Source organism: Eschrichtius robustus, chromosome 3, assembly GCF_028021215.1.
Source record: "Eschrichtius robustus isolate mEscRob2 chromosome 3, mEscRob2.pri, whole genome shotgun sequence".
Taxonomy (NCBI): domain Eukaryota; kingdom Metazoa; phylum Chordata; class Mammalia; order Artiodactyla; family Eschrichtiidae; genus Eschrichtius; species Eschrichtius robustus.
The window spans coordinates 109,881,638-109,902,400 of NC_090826.1; the positions used below are offsets into that span (position 1 = coordinate 109,881,638).

At 36.4% G+C, this 20,763-nt stretch overlaps 1 protein-coding gene across 3 annotated transcripts in view; it reads left to right on the forward strand.

The window, feature by feature from the left end:
* SNX27 (sorting nexin 27) overlaps positions 1-20,763 on the forward strand; it is an 89,581-nt gene that overhangs the window by 35,254 nt on the left and 33,564 nt on the right. For all 3 annotated transcript variants that reach the window (XM_068540798.1, XM_068540801.1, XM_068540799.1), the window contains exons 3-5: positions 14,676-14,868; positions 16,488-16,552; positions 18,136-18,240. In XM_068540798.1, the coding sequence (XP_068396899.1) occupies positions 14,676-14,868; positions 16,488-16,552; positions 18,136-18,240 (363 nt within the window). The remainder of the gene's footprint in view (positions 1-14,675; positions 14,869-16,487; positions 16,553-18,135; positions 18,241-20,763) is intronic.

The following is a 20,763-nucleotide window of genomic DNA, read 5'->3' on the forward strand; positions in this document are numbered from 1 at the left end:
TCTTGCTGTGATTTATGTCAAAGAGTGTTTTTCCTATGTTTTCCTCTAAGAGTTTTATAGTGTCCGGTCTTATGTTTAGGTCTCGAATCCATTTTGAGTTTATTTTTGTGTATGGTGTTAGGGAGTGTTCTAATTTCATTCTTTTACATGTAGCTGTCCAGTTTTCCCAGCACCACTTATTGAAGAGACTGTCTTTTCTCCATTGTATATCCTTGCCTCCTTTGTCATAGATTAGTTGACCATAGGTGCGTGGGTTTATCTCTGGGCTTACTATCTTGTTCCATTGATCTATGTTTCTGTTTTTGTGCCAGTACCATATTGTCTTGATTACTGTAGCTTTGTAGTATAGTCTGAAGTCAGGGAGTCTGATTCCTCCAGCTCCGTTTTTTTCCCTCAAGACTGCTTTGGCTGTTCGGGGTCTTTTGTGTCTCCATACAAATTTTAAGACTTTTTGTTCTAGTTCCGTAAAATATGCCATTGGTAATTTGATAGGGATTGCATTGAATCTGTAGATTGCTTTGGGTAGTGTAGTGATTTTCTCAATATTGATTCTTCCAATCCAAGAGCATGGTATATCTCTCCATCTGTTGGTATCATCTTTAATTTCTTTCATCACTGTCTTATAGTTCTCTGCATACAGGTCTCTTGTCTCCCTAGGTAGGTTTATTCCTAGGTATTTTATTCTTTTTGTTGCAATGGTAAATGGGAGTGTTTCCTTAATTTCTCTTTCAGATTTTTCATCATTAGTGTATAGGAGTGCAAGAGATTTCTGTGCATTAATTTTGTATCCTGCAACTTTACCAAATTCATTGATTAGCTCTAGTAGTTCTCTGGTGGCAGCTTTAGGATTCTCTATGTATAGTATCATGTCATCTGCAAACAATGACAGTTTCACTTCGTTTCCAGTTTGTATTCCTTTTATTTCTTTTTTTCTCTGATTGCTGTGGCTAGGACTTCCAAAACTATGTTGAATAATAGTGGTGAGAGTGGACATCCTTGTCTTGTTCCTGATCTTAGAGGAAATGCTTTCAGTTTTTCACCATTGAAAATGATGTTTGCCGTGTGTTTGTCGTATATGGCCTTTATTATGTTGTGGTAGGTTCCCTCTATGCCCACTTTCTGGAGAGTTTTTATCATAAATGGGAGTTGAATTTGGTCAGAAGCGTTTTCTGCATCTATTGAGATAATCATATGGTTTTTATTCTTCAGTTTGTTAATATGGTGTATCACATTGATTGGTTTGCGTATATTGAAGAATCCTTGCATCCCTGGGATAAATCCCACTTGATCATGGTGTATGATCCTTTTAATGTGTTATTGGATTCTCTTTGGTAGTATTTTGTTGAGGATTTTTGCATCTATATTCATCAGTGGTATTGGTCTGTAATTTTCTTCTTTTGTAGTATCTTTGTCTGGTTTTGGTATCAGGGTGATGGTGGTCTCATAGAAAGAGTTTGGGAGTGTTCCTTCCTCTGCAATTTTTTGGAAGAATTTGAGAAGGATGGGTGTTAGCTCTTCTCTAAATGTTTGATAGAATTCACCTGTGAAGCCATCTGGTCCTGGACTTTTGTTTGTTGGAAGATTTTTAATCACAGTTTTAATTTCATTACTTGTGATTGGTCTGTTCATATTTTCTATTTCTTCCTGGTTCAGTCTTGGAAGGTTACACCTTTCTAAGAATTTGTCCATTTCTTCCAGGTTGTCCATTTTATTGGCATAGAGTTGCTTGTAGTAGTCTCTTAGGATGCTTTGTATTTCTGCGGTGTCTGTTGTAACTTCTCTTTTCTCATTTCTAATTTTATTGATTTGAGTCCTCTCCCTCTTTTTCTTGATGAGTCTGGCTAATGGTTTATCAATTTGTTTATCTTCTCAAAGAACCAGCTTTTAATTTTATTGATCTTTGCTATTGTTTTCTTTGTTTCTATTTCATTTTTTTCTGCTCTGATATTTATGATTTCTTTCCTTCTACTAACTTTGGGTTTTGTTTGTTCTTCTTTCTCTAGTTCCTTTACGTGTAAGGTTAGATTGTTTATTTGAGATTTTTCTTGTTTCCTTAGGTAGGCTTGTATAGCTATAAACTTCCCTCTTAGAACTGCTTTTGCTGCATCCCATAGGTTTTGGATCGTCGTGTTTTCATTGTCATGTGTCTCTAGGTATTTTTTGATTTCCTCTTTGATTTCTTCAGTGATCTCTTGGTTATTTAGTAACGTATTGTTTAGCCTCCATGTGTTTGTGTTTTTTACTTTTTTTTTCCCTGTAATTCATTTCTAATCTCATAGTGTTGTGGTCAGAAAAGATGCTTGATATGATTTCAGTTTTCTTAAATTTACTGAGGCTTGATTTGTGACCCAAGATGTGACCTATCCTGGAGAATGTTTCGTGCGCACTTGAGAAGAAAGTGTAATCTGCTGTTTTTGGATGGAATGTCCTATAAATATCAATTAAATCTATCTGGTCTATTGTGTCATTCAAAGCTTCTATTTCCTTATTTATTTTCATTTTGGATGATCTGTCCATTGGTGTAAGTGAGGTGTTAAAGTCCCCCACTATTATTGTGTTACTGTCGATTTCCTCTTTTAGAGCTGTTAGCAGGTGCCTTATGTATTGAGATGCCCCTGTGTTGGGTGCATATATGTTTATAATTGTTATATCTTCTTCTTGGATTGATCCCTTGATCATTATGTAGTGTCCGTCCTTGTCTTTTGTAGCATTCTTCATTTTAAAGTGTATGTTATCTGATATGAGTATTGCTACTCCAGCTTTCTTTTGATTTCCATTTGCATGGAATATCTTTTTCCATCCCCTCACTTGCAGTCTGAATGTGTCCCTAGGTCTGAAGTGGGTCTCTTGTAGACAGCATATATATGGGTCTTGTTTTTGTATCCATTCAGCAAACCTGTGTCTTTTGGTTGGAGCATTTAATCCATTCACGTTTAAGGTAATTATCGATATGTATGTTGCTGTGACCATTGTCTTAATTGTTTTGGGTTTGTTTTTGTAGGTCCTTTCTTCTCTTGTGTTTCCCACTTAGAGAAGTTCCTTTAGCATTTGTTGTAGAGCTGGTTTGGTGGTGCTGAATTCTCTTAGCTCTTGCTTGTCTGTAAAGCTTTTGATTTCTCCATCAAATCTGAATGAGATCCTTGCCGGGTAGAGTAATCTTTGTTGTAGGTTCTTCCCTTTCATCACTTTAAGTATATCATGCCACTCCCTTCTGGCTTGTAGAGTTTCTGCTGAGAAATCAGCTGTTAACCTTATGGGAGTTCCCTTGTATGTTATTTGTCGTTCTTCCCTTGCTGCTTTCAATAATTTTTCTTTTTCTTTAATTTTTGCCAGTTTGATTACTATGTGTCTTGGCGTGTTTCTCCTTGGGTTTATCCTGTATGGGACTCTCTGCACTTCCTGGACTTGGTTGGCTATTTCCTTTCCCATGTTAGGGAAGTTTTCGATTATAATCCTTCATACATTTTCTCTGGTCCTTTCTCTCTCTCTTCTCCTTCTGGGACGGATGTGGATGTTGTTGCGTTTAATGTTGTCCCAGAGGTCTCTTAGGTTGTCATTTCTTTTCATTCTTTTTTCTTTATTCTGTTCCTCAGCAGTGAATTCCACCATTCTGTCTTCCAGGTCACTTATCCGTTCTTCTGCCTCAGTTATTCTGCTATTGATTCCTTCTAGTGTAGTTTTCATTTCAGTTATTGTATTGTTCATCTCTGTTTGTTTATTCTTTAATTCTTCTAGGTCTTTGTTAAACATTTCTTGCATCTTCTCGATCTTTGCTTCCATTCTTTTTCTGAGGTCCTGGATTATTTTCACTATCATTATTCTGAATTCTTCTTCTGGAAAGTTGCTTATCTCCACTTCATTTAGTTGTTTTTCTGGGGTTTTTTCTTGTTCCTTCATCTGGTACATAGCCCTCTGGGTTTTCATCTTGTCTGTCTTTCTGTGAATGTGGTTTCTGTTCCATAGGCTGCAGGATTGTAGTTCTTCTTGCTTCTGCTGTCTGCCCTCTTGTCCACCCTTATGTTTGAAAGATATTTTTACAGGGCATAAAATTCTGGGATGATTTTTCTTTCAGTACTTTAAAAATGTCACACCAAGGAACCAGCTCTTAGTTTCATCAATCTTTTCTATTGTTTTGTTGTTGTCATTGTTGTTATTTAGTCTCTATTTTGTTTATTTCTGCTCTTATCTTTATGATTTCTTTCCTTCTATTAACTTTGGGTTTTGTTTGTTCTTTTTCTAGTAACTTTAGGTGTAAAATTAGCTTGTTTATTTGAGATTTTTCTTGTTTCCTATGGTAGGCTTGTATCCCTATAAACTTCTCTCTTAGAACTGCTTTTCCTGCATTACATAGATTTTGGATCGTTGTGTTTTCGTTTTCATTTGTCTCCAGGTATTTTTAAATTTCTTTGATTTCTTCAGTGACCCATTGGTTGTTGAGTAGCACATTGTTTAGCCTCCGTGTGTTTGTGTTTTTTGCAGTTTTTTCTTGTAGTTCGTTTCTAGTCTCATAGCATTGTGATCAGAAAAGATGCTTGATATGGTTTCAATTTTAAATTTACTGAGACTTGTTTTGTGACCTAGCATGTGATCTATTCTGGAGAATGTTCCATGTGCACTTGAAAAGAATGAGCAATTTGCTGCTTTTGGATGGAATGTTCTATATAAATCTGTTAGGTCTATCTGGTCTAATGTTTTATTTAAGGCTAGTGTTCCATTATTGATCTTCTGTTTGGATCATCTGTCCATTGATGTAAGTGGGGTGTTAAAGTCCCCTACTATCATTGTGTTACTGTCAGTTTTTCCCTCTTTATGTCTATTAATATTTGCTTTATGTATTCAGTGCTCCTATGTTGGGTGCATATGTATTTACACTTGTTATATCTTCTTCTTGGACTGATTCATTGATCATTATGTAATGTCCTTCTTTATCTCTTATTACAGACCTTGTTTTAAAGTCTTTTTGGTCTGATATATTTGCTATCCTGGCTTTCTTTACATTTTCATTTGCATGGAGTACCTTTTTCTATTCCCTCACTTTCTGCCTGTGTGTGTCTTTAGATCTGAAGTAGGTCTCTTTTAAGCAGCATATATATGGTTCTTGTTTTTGTATCCATTCAGCAACTGTATGTCTTTTGATTGGAGCATTTAGCCCGTTTACATTTGAAGTAATTATTGATAGGTTTGTACTTATTGCCATTTTATTAATTGTTTTGTGGTTGTTTTTATGGCTCTTATTGTTCTTTTCTTCTTTTTTTGCTCTCTTTCCATATTTTTAGTGTTATGTTTGGATTCCTTTCTCTTCTTTGTGTGTATATCTTTTATAGACTTTTTGTTTGTGATTACCGTGAAGTTTACATATAGCAATCTATCTATCTGTCCATCTATTTATATGATTATTTTAAGTTGCTGATCTCTTAATTTCGAATGCATTTTAACAATCCTGCATTTTTCCTCCTCGCCACATTTACTGTTTTTAACATCATATTGTACATCCTTTTTTGGTGTGTGTATCCCTTAACTGCTTATTGTGATATTGATGATTTCCATACTTTTGTCTTTTAACCTTCCTACTAGCTTTATAAGTGGGTGATCAACTACCTTCACTGTATGTTTGCCTTTACCAACGAGATTTTTCCTTTCATAATTTCTTCTTTCTAGTGTGGTCTTTTCTGCATAGAGACATCCCTTTAACATTTCTTGTAAAGTTGGTTTCATGGCGCTAAACTCTTTCAGCTTTTGCCTGTGTGTAAAACTTTTGATTTCTCCTTCAAATCTTAATGTTTTGAATAATTATTCAAATCATTGAATAATTTGCCAGGTAGAGTATTCTTGGTTGTAGATTTTTTCTTTTCATCACTGTAAATATATTGTGCTACTCCCTTCTGGCCTGCAGAGTTTCTGCTGAAAAGTCAACTGATAGCCTTATGGGAATTCCCTTGTGCATAACTAGTTGCTTTTCCCTTGCTGCTTTTAATATTCTCTCTTTATCTTTAATTTTTGCTATTTTAATTACAATGTGTCTTCTTGTGGTCCTCTTTGGGTTGATCTTGTTTGGGACTCTCTGTGCTTCCTGGATCTGGATGTCTGCTTTCTTTCCCAAGTTAGGGAAATTTTTAGCTATTACGTCTTCAAATATGTTCTCTGCACCTTTTTTCTCTCTCTTCTCCTTCTGGGACCCCTGTTATGTGAATGTTATAAGCTTGATGTTGTCCTAGAGGTGTCATAAACTGTCCTCATTTTTTAAAATTATTTGTCCTTTTTTCTCTTCAGCTTGAGTGATTTCCTCCACTCTGTCTTCCAGTTTTCTGATCCATTCCTCTGTATCATCTAATCTCCTGTTGAATCCTTCTAGTTTATTTTTTATTTTAGTTATTGTGTTTTTCATCTCTGTTTGGTTCTTTATATTTTCTAACTCTTTGTTAGAAACTTCTAACTTCTCACTGTGTTCATCCAGTCTTCTCTAAAGTTCTTTGAACATTTTTATGATCATTACCTTAAACTCTATTGCATAAATTGCTTATCTCTGTTTCACTTAGTTCTTCTTTGGGGTTTTGTCTTGTTTCTTTGTTTGGAACATATTCCTCTATTGCCTCATTTTGCCTAATTCTGTGTTCTTATTTCTATGTATTTGGTAGGTTGGCATGTTTCCTGATCGTGGAGAAGTGGCCTTATGTAGGAAATGCCTATGGGCCAGCAGCATACTCCCCTCTGGTCACCAGACCTATATGCTTTAGGGGTGCCATCTATGGGGGCTGCGTGGGCCCTTCTGTTGTGTCAGGCTGACTACTGTGGGCTCATTGGTAAGCATGGATGGTCCCTGATCAGGTTGGTTGCCAGGCCTTGCCTAGTGCAGAAGCTGCCAGCGACTTGTGGGTGGGGCCATGTCCAGGGAAGGTTCTGGGGCTGGTGTCAGCCTGCTGGTGAGTGGGGCCAGTTCCTGACTTGGCTGGCTGTGGGGCCCAGGGTTTCCCAGAGTTGATGTTGGCCCACTGGTAGGTGGGGCTGGATCCCCGGGCAGCTGGCCAATAAATATATGGAGAGGTGATGATCAGCATCATTAGTAATCATGGAAATGTAAATTAGGACCACAGTGAGAAATCTTTTCATACGCATTCCACTGGCAAAAATTAAGAGGATCTTTTTTTTTTTTTAAGTATTTGTTTATTTATTTATTTATGGCTGTGTTGGGTCTTCTTTTCTGTGCGAGGGCTTTCTCTAGTTGTGGCAAGCGGGGGCCAGTCTTCATCGTGGTGCGCGGGCCTCTCACCATCGCAGCCTCTCTTGTTGCAGAGCACAGGCTCCAGACGCGCAGGCTCAGTAATTGTGGCTCACGGGCCCAGCTGCTCTGCGGCACGTGGGATCTTCCCAGACCAGGGCTCGAACCCGTGTCCCCTGCATTGGCAGGCAGACTCTCAACCACTGTGCCACCAGGGAAGCCCCAAGAGGATCTTCTTATATTATTACTGAAAGGAGTATAAATTGGTGTAACTGTTTTAGCTTACAGTTTGGCATTACCTCCTTAGGTTGAATATTCACATACCTTGTAACTCTGCAGTTCCTCTTGTAGGGTATACCCAGGAGAATCTCTTATATATGTACTACAGGGGACATATGCATAAATGTTCATAGCAGCATTGTTCATAATAACCAAAACTAAGAAGTAGTAAAAACCCGGAAACAACCTGAATACCCATCAACAGAACAGATTTTTGAAAAGCGAAACAACGAAGTGTCATATAAAACAGAATAAACCACAAAGATATGTAACGTTGTGGATGAGACTAAGTGAAAAAATAAGTCTCAAAAGGTCTCTTTCTGCATGATAGCCTTTTCATAAAACTAAAATACCCTTCAAAAATTAAAATAAAAAGTAAAAATATAAGGATTACATATAAATGCAGGAAAAAACTATAAAAACAAGGGAATAATGAAAAAACTATAAAAACAAGGGAATAATGAAACATGGTTGAGCATAATAATTTTGGGAGTTAGAGAAACAGGGAGATAGGGTGAAGGAGGCAGAGACTGTATGGTTAGAAATAAGTTTTTGTCGAGGTCTTAGCTTTTAGTTTGCTTTTCACAATGTTAAAAATAACTAAATTGGGACTTCCGTGGTGGTCCAGTGGTTAAGACTCCACGCTTCCACTGCAGGTGGCACAGGTTCAATCCCTGGTTGGGGAACTAAGATCCCACATGATGTGTGGCATGGCCGAAAAAATAAAAGTAAAATAAAAATAACTAAATTAAATATCCAAGCAAAGAGTTTGCCAAAATGAGACTGTGTTATGAACCAAGGATTGTGATTAATCCAGTTCTGTACACCTGAGGTCCAAATTAAGAAAATAGATACCATTTATGATCCACATTAGGGAAAACACATACACACACACACACACACTAAACCTAAGTTCTTTAGGATCATGTTGTTTCCTTTTGCTTTTTTTCTTTCCAGGAAGAGGCCTAAATACTTAAGTATTTGGGAGGAATCCCTTAGTTAAGGATCTCACACATTTTAGCCAGAAATCATCTAAGAGTGCTGTATCTCCTTTTGCTATTATAAGCAGCTTATGAATAGCAAATAATTGTCCTTTTGAAGATGAATTTTCAGCTAAAAACAAGATTAAATGGCAAGGTAACATTGGAAACAATTTGTTGATCATAATGTAAATTGAAGATTCATTCAGATCAATAGCATGGACTAGATCAGGGTCTATTTGACATTTGGAAGCAGAACTTGGGTGATGTTGTCATGGCCAAATTGTCATCATTCTTTTTTTCTAATCACTTTTGCATTGTATAAGGAGAGTCTCTTCTGTCTGTTCAGTAGCACAATTCCTGTTGGTTACTAGAGGTTTGAGAAAGTGAGAACATTTTAATATTCAGATCCTACATAGAATGAGATGTTACCATTTAAAAGCCTTAAGAAATCTGTAGGTGGGGATTAAGGAAGCAACAAAGTAAAGATCTCTGATACCTGGAATTTTGGTTTTTGCTATTGAATACAGAGCCCAGGTATTACTAGAATTGCTTTCCCTTCAGTGGTTTGTGCTATTGTGAGAATTTATCAGTAACTGTCTTCTGGCATTCATTCCATAGAATTAATTCATGAGGATAAAGAGAGAAATCGCATGGCATGGATTTTCAACATTTACATATTGAGAAATTTGGAAATTATTTCAAAGCTGAAGTTTGAAACTTTGGCTTGCAGAATCCAGAGACACAAAATTAGATCACTGATCAGATAAGTTGTACACCTTCCCCACTTGTAATTCCCTTATTGGGGTCTAACTCAGCAAAGAGTATCTCAAGAGGGCTGTAACTTGTTACCCTTGGAAGCTGGCTTTGCAATCTGAACATTCTAACTTTTTTTTTTAATAGATCTTTATTGGAGTATAATTGCTTCACAATACTGTGTTAGTTTCTGTTGTACACCAAAGTGAATCAGCCATATGCATACACATGTCCCCATATCCCCTCCCTCTTGAGCCTTCCTCCCATCCTCCCTATCCCACTGCTCTAGGCAAATCACCGAGCTGATCTCCCTGTGCTATGCTGCTGCTTCCCATAACTATTTTACATTCGGTAGTGTATATATGTCAATGCTAATCTCACTTCACCCCAGCTTCCCCCTCCTGCCCTGTGTCCTCAAGTCCATTCTCTATGTCTACATCTTTATTCCTGCCCTGCAACTAGGTTCATCAGTACCTTTTTTTTTTTTTTTTAGATTCCATATATATGTGTTAGAATACGGTATTTGTTTTTCTCTTTCTGACTTACTTCACTCTGTATGACAGACTCTGGGTCCATCCACCTCACTACAAATAACTCAATTTCGTTTCTTTTTATGGCTGAGTAATATTCCATTGTATATATGCGCCACATCTTCTTTATCCATTCATCTGTCGATGGGCATTTAGGTTGCTTCCATGTCCTGGCTATTGTAAATAGTGCTGCAGTCAACATTGTGGTGCATGTCTCTTTTGTAATTATGGTTTTCTCTGGGTATATGCCCAGTAGTGGGATTGCTGGGTCGTATGGTAGTTCTATTTTTAGTTTTTTAAGGAACCTCCATACTGTTTTCCATAGTGGTTGTATCAATTTACATTCCCACCAACAGTGCAGGAGGGTTCCCTTTTCACCACACCCTTTCCAGCATTTATTGTTTCTAGATTTTTTGATGATAGCCATTCTGACTGGCATGAGGTGATACCTCATTGTAGTTTTGATTTGCATTTCTCTAATAATTAGTGATGTTGAGCATCTTTTCATGTGCCTCTTGGCCATCTGTATGAACATTCTAACTTTTGAAGTTTTGTAGGATATGGTCAGTTGGAGAAGACAGTGACCAGTGATCATTAAATTCAGCGTGCTATCGCAAGCTTGACAAACATCATCTAATTCCATGTATGAGCCAGCCAGTCTGAGGGTTTACATTAAGGTGGAAAGATCCTAGAAGCACTGTCCGCCTGTGTATATCTTTAGTTCCTATTTGATAATCTTCCTTCAAGTCCAGAGAATATATTTTTTGACGGATGTTTTCATTTGTAATGAGACCATGGTCGTTTCTCATGGATCATGGATATTCATGAGTTGATTCAGCAGGGAGTCAGTCATTTTCTTTGCAAATGAGTGTGTCCAAACCAGGGAAATGGATGCTAATGGATCTTGGTTAATTTTAAGGACAAGTGAAGAACAAAGCAGTGTCTGTTGTGATCTCTTTTTGTATGTTTCTCATTTGCTAATAAGCACAGTTAATTTAAAAACAGTTTGTGTTTCCATACGAATTGTAAAGTTTTTTGTTCTAATTCTGTGAAGAATGCCATTGGTAGTTTGATAGGGATTGCATTGAATCTGTAGGTTGCTTTGGGTAGTACAGTCATTTTCACAATATTGATTCTTCCAATCCAAGAACATGGTATATTTCTCCATCTGTTTATGTCATCTTTGATTTCTTTCATCAGTGTTTTAGCCTGAGAAAACCATAATTCAAAAAGAGACATGTACCACAATGTTCATTGCAGCACTATTTACAATAGCCAGGACATGGAAGCAACCTAAATGTCCATTGACAGATGAATGGTTAAAGAAGATGTGACACATATATACAATGGAATATTACTCAGCCATAAAAAGAAACAAAATGGAGTTATTTGTAGTGAGGTGGATGGAGTTAGAGTCTGTCATACAGAATGAAGTAAGTCAGAAAGAGAAAAACAAATACAGAATGCTAACACATATATATGGAATCTAAGGGAAAAAAAAAAAAAGGTCATGAAGAACCTAGTGGCAAGACGGGAATAAAGACACAGACCTACTAGAGAATGGACTTGAGGATATGGGGAGGGGGAAGGGTAAGCTGTGACAAAGAGAGAGAGTGGCATGGACATAAATACACTACCAAACGTAAAATAGATAGCTAGTGGGAAGCAACCGCATAGCACAGGGAGATCAGCTCTGTGCTTTGTGACCACCTAGAGGTGTGGGATAGGGAGGGTGGGAGGGAGGGAGATGCAAGAGGGAAGAGATATGGGAACATATGTATATGTATAACTGATTTACTTTGTTATAAAGCAGAAACTAACACACCATTGTAAAGCAATTATACTCCAATAAAGATGTTAAAAAAAAAAAAAGAAGATGTGGCACATATATACAATGGAATATTACTCAGCCTTAAAAAGAAATGAAATTGAGTTATTTTTAGTGAGGTGGATGGACCTAGAGTCTCATACAGAGTGAAGTAAGTCAGAAAGAGAAAAACAAATACTGTATGCTGACACATGTATATATGGAATTAAAAAAAAAAAAAAAAGAATGGTACTGATGAACCTAGTGGCAGGGCAGGAATAAAGATATAGACATAGAGAATGGACTTGAGGACACAGGGTGGAGGGGGAAGCTGGGGTGAAGTGAGATTAGCATCGACATGTATACACTACCGAATGTAAAATAGTTATGGGAAGCAGCAGCATAGCACAGGGAGATCAGCTTGGTGCTTTGAGATGACCTAGAGGGGTGGGATAGGGAGGATGGGAGGGAGGCTCAAGAGGGAGGGGATATGGGGATATATGTATGCATATGACTGATTCACTTTGTTGTACAACTGAAACTAACACAGTATTGTGAAGCAATTATCCTCCAATAAAGGTCTATTTGAAAAAAAAAACGGTTTGGCTCTTGTGGAAGCCATTCCTACCTGCATTAAAGTATTACTGAACTGTCAGGCATCCTATTTATAGTTCTGTTCCCTTTGACTTCACATTTAAGTGGGAAGAGGTGGGTGGTGAGAGGCTATTTGATGTTACTCTTCTCACCTTATAAGAAACTGAAATTTTAGGATTGAAATTGTCACAAAGGCCTCTCAAGTTGTAGGGTTCTTTCTACCCTAGGAAATGTTTTTCTAGACTTGCGATTACTCAAGTCATCATCATTGAGGAAATCCAGTCATAGTCTTTCTGTGTGCTATCAAAGCCCTAGTCTACTCTTCCCTGGAAAAAGACATTGGGGAATACCTAATTCACCAATGCCACTAAGCTAGCTTTACCTCCCTTCCTTCCTTCCTTGTGTGAGGAAGTCAGACTGAATTTTAACACCAGTAGGGTTGTGGACTTGCTTTTTAAGCGAAGGAATGATGATGTTATTGAGAAATTTGGGAAGTTTAGTTTGAGAAGTAAGTATATAAGACCAGGTTGACTGAATAAGACTTTCTTGAGACTGCCTGCCCTTAAGAGAATGTGTGGTCTTGTCTGAGGGGAAGACTGTTTTCCTTTTAATGCTTTTGTACTTAAGAAGGAATACTTGGTAATATGTATGATTCATTACAATCAGTTATAAATTTGAGCGATAATTATAAGAAGAAAACTCATTGATCAGGATCATACTCATCCCTGGACACTATTTGATAGTGGTTAGAGGCTTTGCTTTTAAGTAGGGGAGGGATCATAGAAGGAGAGTTGTGAGAGAGGAGTTTTTAAATTATTGTTGCATTTAATTTATACTTCCTAAATCACAGAAGCATGGAAAAGATTCTTCCTGAGGTTGAAGGAAGGGCTTTGGTGTATACATTCTCAGTGACTAAGTCTTTATTTATTGATTTATTTATTAAATTGAAGTATCGTTGATTTACAGTATTGTGTTAATTACTGCTGTACAGCAAAGTGATTCAGTTACACATAAATATACATTTTTTTATATTCTTTTCCATTATGGTTTATCATAGGATATTGAATATAGTTCTCTGTGCTGTACAGTAGGACCTTGTTGTTTATCCATTCTGTGTATAAAAGCTTACATCTGCTAACCCCCACCTCCCACTCTATCCCTCCCCCAACGCCCTCCCCCTTGGCAACTACCAGTCTGTTCTGTATGCTCAGTGACTAAGTCTTGATTACATGAGTAGATGACCTATTTTGTGCACATTTAAATTTTTGAATGATTTTTGCTAAGCCAGTAAATGTGATTTGGGGCTAATTTTCCCATCTCTGCATAATTTGATATGTTCTGAGAATACAAAGTAACTTAGATTATTTGATGTTTTTGGATTATGCATCCCACCACTTTCCTTTATGAGGACACATATTTAAGAATTACACATACATACATTCATTTCTTCATCAAATATTTACTGAGTGCCTACTGTGTGCCAGGCCCTGTTCTAGAAGCTTGGCATGCATCTGTGAACAGTAGACAGAAATCTCTACCTATTTTTGTTTTTTATTTTTTAAATATTTATTTATTTATTTAGACTGTGCTGGGTCTTAGTTGTGGCATGTGGGATCTTTAAGTTGTGGCATGCGGGATCTTTTAGTTGCGGCATGCGGGCTCATAGTTGTGGCAGGTGGGCTTCTTAGTTGTGGCGTGCAGACTCCTTAGTTGTGGCATGTGGCCTCTTAGTCGCGGCATGCGAACTCTTAGTTGTGGCATGCATGCAGGATCTAGTTCCCCGACCAGGGATTGAATCCAGGGCCCCTGCATTGGGAGCTTGGAGTCTTACTCACTGGACCACCAGGGAAGTCCCTCTACCTATTTCTTTATGAGGATTATTAACTGTTTATATGAGGAGGTCCTTAGAGTACATTTATTCGTCAACTTTTTGTTAACCCTGTTTTAATGATGGAAGGGAGAAGAACAAAACTAGGGATATCTGACTTCAGGAAAGGAGCTTTTGCAAAAATGATATATTTGGTAACAAAAATGTCACTGTTGCTTACATCATTTTTAGATCTTTTCTTTGGAAGTGTGGTTCACACACAAATATCAGTCACATTGCTTTATAATCAATTCTAACTTTTTACATCTCTCTCCAAATTTGCTTGCTTGTTCATTCACTATACTTACCACATTGGCTTTGAATGATTTTTAACTTTCTGAAAATAAAATCTACCCTTAAAAGCTGATAATTGCCTCTGAAGATATTTAAAACAGCATGTTGGAGGTAATTGTAATAGCAAAAATAAGATCATGGGCCCCCTGAAGGCAGTAGCCCTCTTTTGTACATATAATTTCTGGCATGTTTATTAAAAGTAAATCTTGTTTTACAGTGACCTTGAACATATATTCTCTGTTAAGTGTGTAGCAGAATATACCTAACCAGTATCAATCTGAGCCTGACTGTAGGTGATTCTGTGATTTAATTTGTAGTAAGTCGGCTTTTTTTTGTGCTTCACCCTCACCAGGTATACAATGTTTACATGGCAGGGAGGCAGTTGTGTTCTAAGCGGTACCGGGAGTTTGCCATCCTACACCAGAACCTGAAGAGAGAGTTTGCCAACTTTACATTTCCCCGACTTCCAGGGAAGTGGCCATTCTCTTTATCAGAACAGCAATTAGATGCCCGACGTCGGGGGTTGGAAGAATATCTAGAAAAAGGTAAGCCAGCCTATTAAACTCTACTATCTTGAGTAAACATAGGGTCTAGGTATATATTGCAGCTCCTAAACTGCATAGCTAAGTTTCCTGAAACTCAACAGTGAAAGTAAATCAGGTTTTTGACTTAGGTGTTGAATGATCTGAGCTTTGAAGCCAAGAGTGAAATGTTCAGTACAGCAATTAATAGCCTATTTTATTGACTCGCCAAACACTTAACAACAACAGAAAAATGCATAATTATTTTTTTGATGCATTAAGGACCTTTATTTATAGGGTTATATTATTTGCACACAGCAAACATATACAGACTCAACAACATGCTAAATTGATTTGGGAACTAGATGGGCAGTATTTAAGACATTTTTATGAAAGTGATTCTTGGTTCACTGGCATGTCCTACTTGAAAATTCCTTATTCCTCTTACACGTGTCCATGGATAGGTTTGATGAGTTGTAGGTAAGCTAACGTCCCCTTGTTCTAAGTAGGTTATAGGTAGAAATATTAAAACTTACTTGTTATCTCAGGACCTCCAAACAATACATTAGGAGTCTTTGGATGTGGATGCTGAAACATTTGTCTAGAAAGGCAGGGAGAAATGACACAGATCTCCTGAATAAGATGGTTCAGTTTGTGGCTCAGAGAAGAGACCTTCCTTGTTTTGCTACATTATAGAGTTACATAATTTGCTAGGCATGCAATAGGCTTTTCTTTAAAATACTAATTTAACAGAATAATGGTCTTATGTGGTATTTAATAATTCTGTGTCCTTGTAGAAGAAGGACACTAATTGACCTAGTTGAATTTTTTTAAAACTTTGGTAGAGAGCTTTATCCCTGAAGAAAAACCATTTCCCCCATAGAAGGTAGTTAAACTTCATCTATTTTTAGCTTTTCTCTAACAATGGCCTCCTAACACAGCCTTTGGGAAATGAGAAAGAGTACAATTTTTTTTTTTAATAAAATGAAGTAAAATCAGCAGTGTAATTTATTATCCTCATGAGAATGTTAGGAAATTAACTCTCTTAGATTTAGATGATTACCTACCTACCTGCCTGTTTTCCTTTCCTTCCTTCTCCCTTTCTCTCTCTCTTTTTTTTAGTTGTAGTTGTTTTGAAGTTAAAGTTAGTGAGGTGAGAAGATGAGAAGATGTGCTCAGCTTAATACTTGATTACCTACCCAATCTTTTCCAAAGTGGCTTTAAATGCTTATGATTCTCTTACTGGCCTGCTCCTAGGCCAAATAGATATTTTTCTTTGTATTTTAATTTTGTGTTTATTCCTAATTGACCTTACCCTTGCTCTATTATTGTCTAGCTTATTAATAGTGAACACAAGACAGCAAAGTTAGATTTACTGAACTTTTATTTCTCTTTTACAGGTAACTTCCTTTGTCTATTTTTAATATTTTTAGTAAGCTACATCTTTGTACATCCTGTTATTCCTCTGTTCTGGTTCCTATTTATATAAATGTTTGTTGTGCCGTAAAATATCATGTGTCAGGGATGGCATACTACCTCAGCACTGCCTGCTAATGATGATTTATACTTAAACCTTGATATGTTTTGACTTTATATTCTTGATTTTAGGGCCTCATGCCAGATTCTGTCTTTGTTTTCTGTAGTGTGCTCAATACGAGTCATTGGTGAGAGTGACATCATGCAGGAATTCCTGTCAGAATCAGATGAGGTAGGTGAATACCCACCAAAGTGACTATTTACCTCTTGGCTCCTTGTGGGGGAAAATAAAGATATCGATGATGGATTGAATTGCCATAAATTCTCTAAATGACTGTTATTTCGACTTCCTTTTGTTATGTGTCCTGCTTATCCTTCAAGACCTAGTGCTAGGTCCACCTTCTCTTTGAAGCCTTCCCTGATATTCAAGTCATTGATTTTTCATTCCACCAAGAACTTCTGCAGTCAGTACACTTAATTATCACCTTGTTGCTATCTCAGTCTCTAATTTTTTATACATATAGTCAGATGATCACTTTATAATTTTACTTTACTAGATCATGAGCTACCTGTAGGTAAGAGCTAAATCTTTTTTTTTTTTCCAGCTTTTTGAGTATAGTTGTCAAATAAGAATTGTATATATTAAGGTGTACAACTTGATGTTTTGATATCTGTATACATTGTGAAATGATCACCATAATCAAGTTAATTAACCTATCCATCACCTCATTACCATTTCCTCCTCCCTTTTCTCTTCTTTCCTTCCTTCCTTTCTTCACTTAAGATCTACCCCCTTAGCAAATTTCAAATATGGAATATAGTATTGTTAACTATGATCACCACGCTGTACATTAGATCTTCAGAACAAGAGCTAAATCTTGATCATCTTTATAGTCCCAGTGCCTTACCACAATGTCAAGCATTTTGTAGGTGCTTAATAAATATTAATTGAATAGAAGAATGACTATGTAATGCTGCCGTATTAACTAGTGTGTCATCCACTAATTATTTTATATGTATATGTTTTATTTCCCCAACTAGATTATAAGTTTCTTGCAGACAAGGGCTTTTATAACAAAGTAATGCTTAGGATGGTTTTAGGCAATGAATAGTAGTTTTTTTAAAGTGGTAAATGACGATGGACTTGTTTCTAAATAGTTGTTTCTCTGTAATAAAAATTACAAGGTCACAAATTTGTTAGAGGAATGTGTTAATTTTCAAAAGCAGTAAGAGAGAAGGACTTCTTTTGAATTAAGGAGGATAAGAATTGTTTACTCTTTGCTAGAAGAAAATTGGACATCAGACTAACTCAGATTCCTGAGTTTCATCAATTTTTCCTTTCAAAGGTGTCATGATTATTTCAGGGTTCAGAATGGAACTTAGGATACCTCTTGAGCCAATCTAGCATGCCTAACCATTTAAAACCAGAGAATATTTGTTGAAACTACTGCTTTTGGTTGTTTTCTTTTCTCATTTGTGAGTTCTGAATGTTTGAAAGTAAGCCAGAAATCTTATCTGTGTTTGACCTAGACTGATTCACACAAGTTTTCTGTTTTGAGATATGAACACACTGGGTTCAACATATTTCTTTCCTCCCTGTTCATCTTAAAGGTTAACTTCTGCTGCAGCCTAAAGTCAGCTTTATGACTTGCAATGTATTGACTTATGTCTTTTTTCCCCTTTTCATTGGAACTCACTTTCTTTCTATCACAAGTTTAGGTTGTTTAGCTAGCATGTTGCAAGGAGAATGAGGATATACTGGGTCATAAATTCGTTTTTTTTAAAAAATTAATTCTTTTTCTGCCTTTTCCCCAGAACTACAATGGTGTGTCTGACGTAGAGCTGAGAGTAGCATTACCAGATGGAACAACAGTTACAGTCAGGGTTAAAAAGAACAGTACTACAGACCAAGTATATCAGGTAAATTAAACTTGAACAAGTAGGCTTGACATTGGTTGGTTTAAAACTAAGAAAGATAGATTAAATGAGTTAATACATACAAGGAGCTTGGAGTATCTGGCATGTAATACATTTATTAAATGTTAGCTGCTGCTGTTGATGTTATGATTATTAACGTGGAAGTACTTTGTCCTCCTTGAAAGAAAGATACAATAAATATCCCAGGTTGTAATGGTTGTGATTAGCACCCCATCTTTTTAATTGTAAAAGACTTTCTAATGTATGTGAAAATAGAATAGTACAGTGAAGCTCCATGTACTCATCATTCATATTTAATAATCCTCAAGATTTTGCCACATTCGTGTTATATATCCTTTTTTCCTTTTCCTTTGTTTAAATATTTTAAAGCAAATTCCATGTTTTTTGACCTGTGTATATTTCAGTATACATCTCTAAAAAATGTGGATGTTCCTCTTACATAATCACAAAGCCATTATCAAACCTAAAAAATTAACTACTTCCATGGTATTAACTAATAATAAATCCATAGTCAAGTTTTCCCAATTGTCTAAAAATGATTTTTAACAGTTGGTTTGTTATAATCTGGATCTAAACAAGGTCCTTATGTCCTTAAAAAACATTTGGTTTTTATGTTTCTTTTAATATAGGGCAGTCTCTCTTCCCTTCCCTTCCCCAACTTTTTTCCCCTATGTTATTGTTTTATTGCAGAAATTGGGTCTGTGTCCTGTGAAATGTCCCACATTCTGAATTTATTTGTTTGCTTCTTTTGTCTATTTGTGTCATTTAATATGTCTTTCTGTCTACTTATATTTTCTATAAATGGAATTTTTCTCTAGAGGCTTGATTAGATTCAGGTTCAGCTTTTTGATGAGAATACTTCATAATCGGTGCTATATACTTCATATTGCTTCTCAATGGGAGGAACACAATATCTGGTTATCCACTTTTAGTGATTAATCAGTAGGTTTACGTGGTAATAACCTGATGTCTCCATTGTTAAGTTCTTCACTGATCTTTTATCCAATAAGTGTATCACTGATGATTACTGTCTTAACCAGTGATTTCATTAAGGGTTGCAAAATGCTGATTTTCCAATTTTCTCATTTCTTCACATTTATTAACTAGAATTCTTCTGTAAAGAACTTTCCCTTATCAACTAAGGCTATTTAGTATCCTGAAATACAGTTTATAGGAAAAGGGGGATAAATATTTAATTCTTCCCTTTTATTGCCAATTTTTGGCGTAAAGGATCAGTGCCCTAGATGATTCCAGTGATGTCCAATGAGATAATTATTTTTTTAGTATCATGTGGGTTTTTAGATACTCAGTATGATTAATCAAGAACATATATTCTTTTTGGTGCTCACATTGTTCTGTCTTTGGTCAGTGGAAGCTCCTTCACGTCTGCTCCTGTATTTTTTTGGTGCAACCCATTTGTTTATGATAGCATCCTTGCTTTTTGGTACAACAAGATGCTCTGGGCTCATCTTTGTGTATTTCCTACACTAGATCTTGAATCAGTCATTTCCCCAAGGAGTCTTTCCTTTCAGTGAGGAATGGTATTTAAAGATCATGATCCAGGTGCTGGGTATAATTGTTTCTTTTAGGCCTTTTCATTGGTCTTTAATCCTGATTTGATCAAGATTTTCAGGGAGACTAGTGGGTTTCTGGATATTAGTACTTATTTCTCCTTTGTGGCAAACAAAAAATTTACCCCCCAAATATTTACTGTATACCATGGCAAAGGATATGTACAGGATCTGAGGTATTTCAGAAATTATAAAATGGTGGATTGATTGCAAGGAAAACATTAATTTTGTATAGCTTATTGATATTTTGTTTCATTTTCAATACTTCTCTAGCAAGGCCTAATTTTTTTTTTCACTTCTCTCCTCACCCTGTTACAGAGACTTCTAGCTATAAGCCATTTTCCAAACCTTGAGAAGATTTCAGTTTCTATCTAGTGCAGTATAGAATGGTAGCTTAGAACACTTACAGTCTCCAGTTTCTGCCTCACATCAGGGATGAACCTAGGTCTGATATGTGAGTAGATACGGGAAGAAGGATATGATCATATTTGGTTTACTGAGACACTAATACTCAATAATTTTCTCTTGTTTAATTAACACCTTATTTATACATTTTGGGATTGATCTTGAAAAGGAATTTTGGTACTACTAGTTTGTGTTTTTTGCTTTGTGTTTTCTTGTTGTTATTTGTATGTAATTTCAATTCTCCTTTATTTGCATGTGGAGTCTTTCAATTTCTGTTTATTTATCATGTTGGGGCCTGAGTTCCTAGAGAGAAGGACTGATACTTGTTTAAAATGTCTCTGTTGTCCCAACATTTTGCTATTTTCACGTGGATAAGGATGATGATAATTCTTAGGATACGGAGGTCCCCAGCATGAGACATGGATCACCTGAAAAGTAAACAAGAATAATTTGTGAAGTATGAGCAAAATTGATAAACAATGTTTTAAGCTCAAGAACCAAAGATATAGATCTTGTATGTTAACAGCCT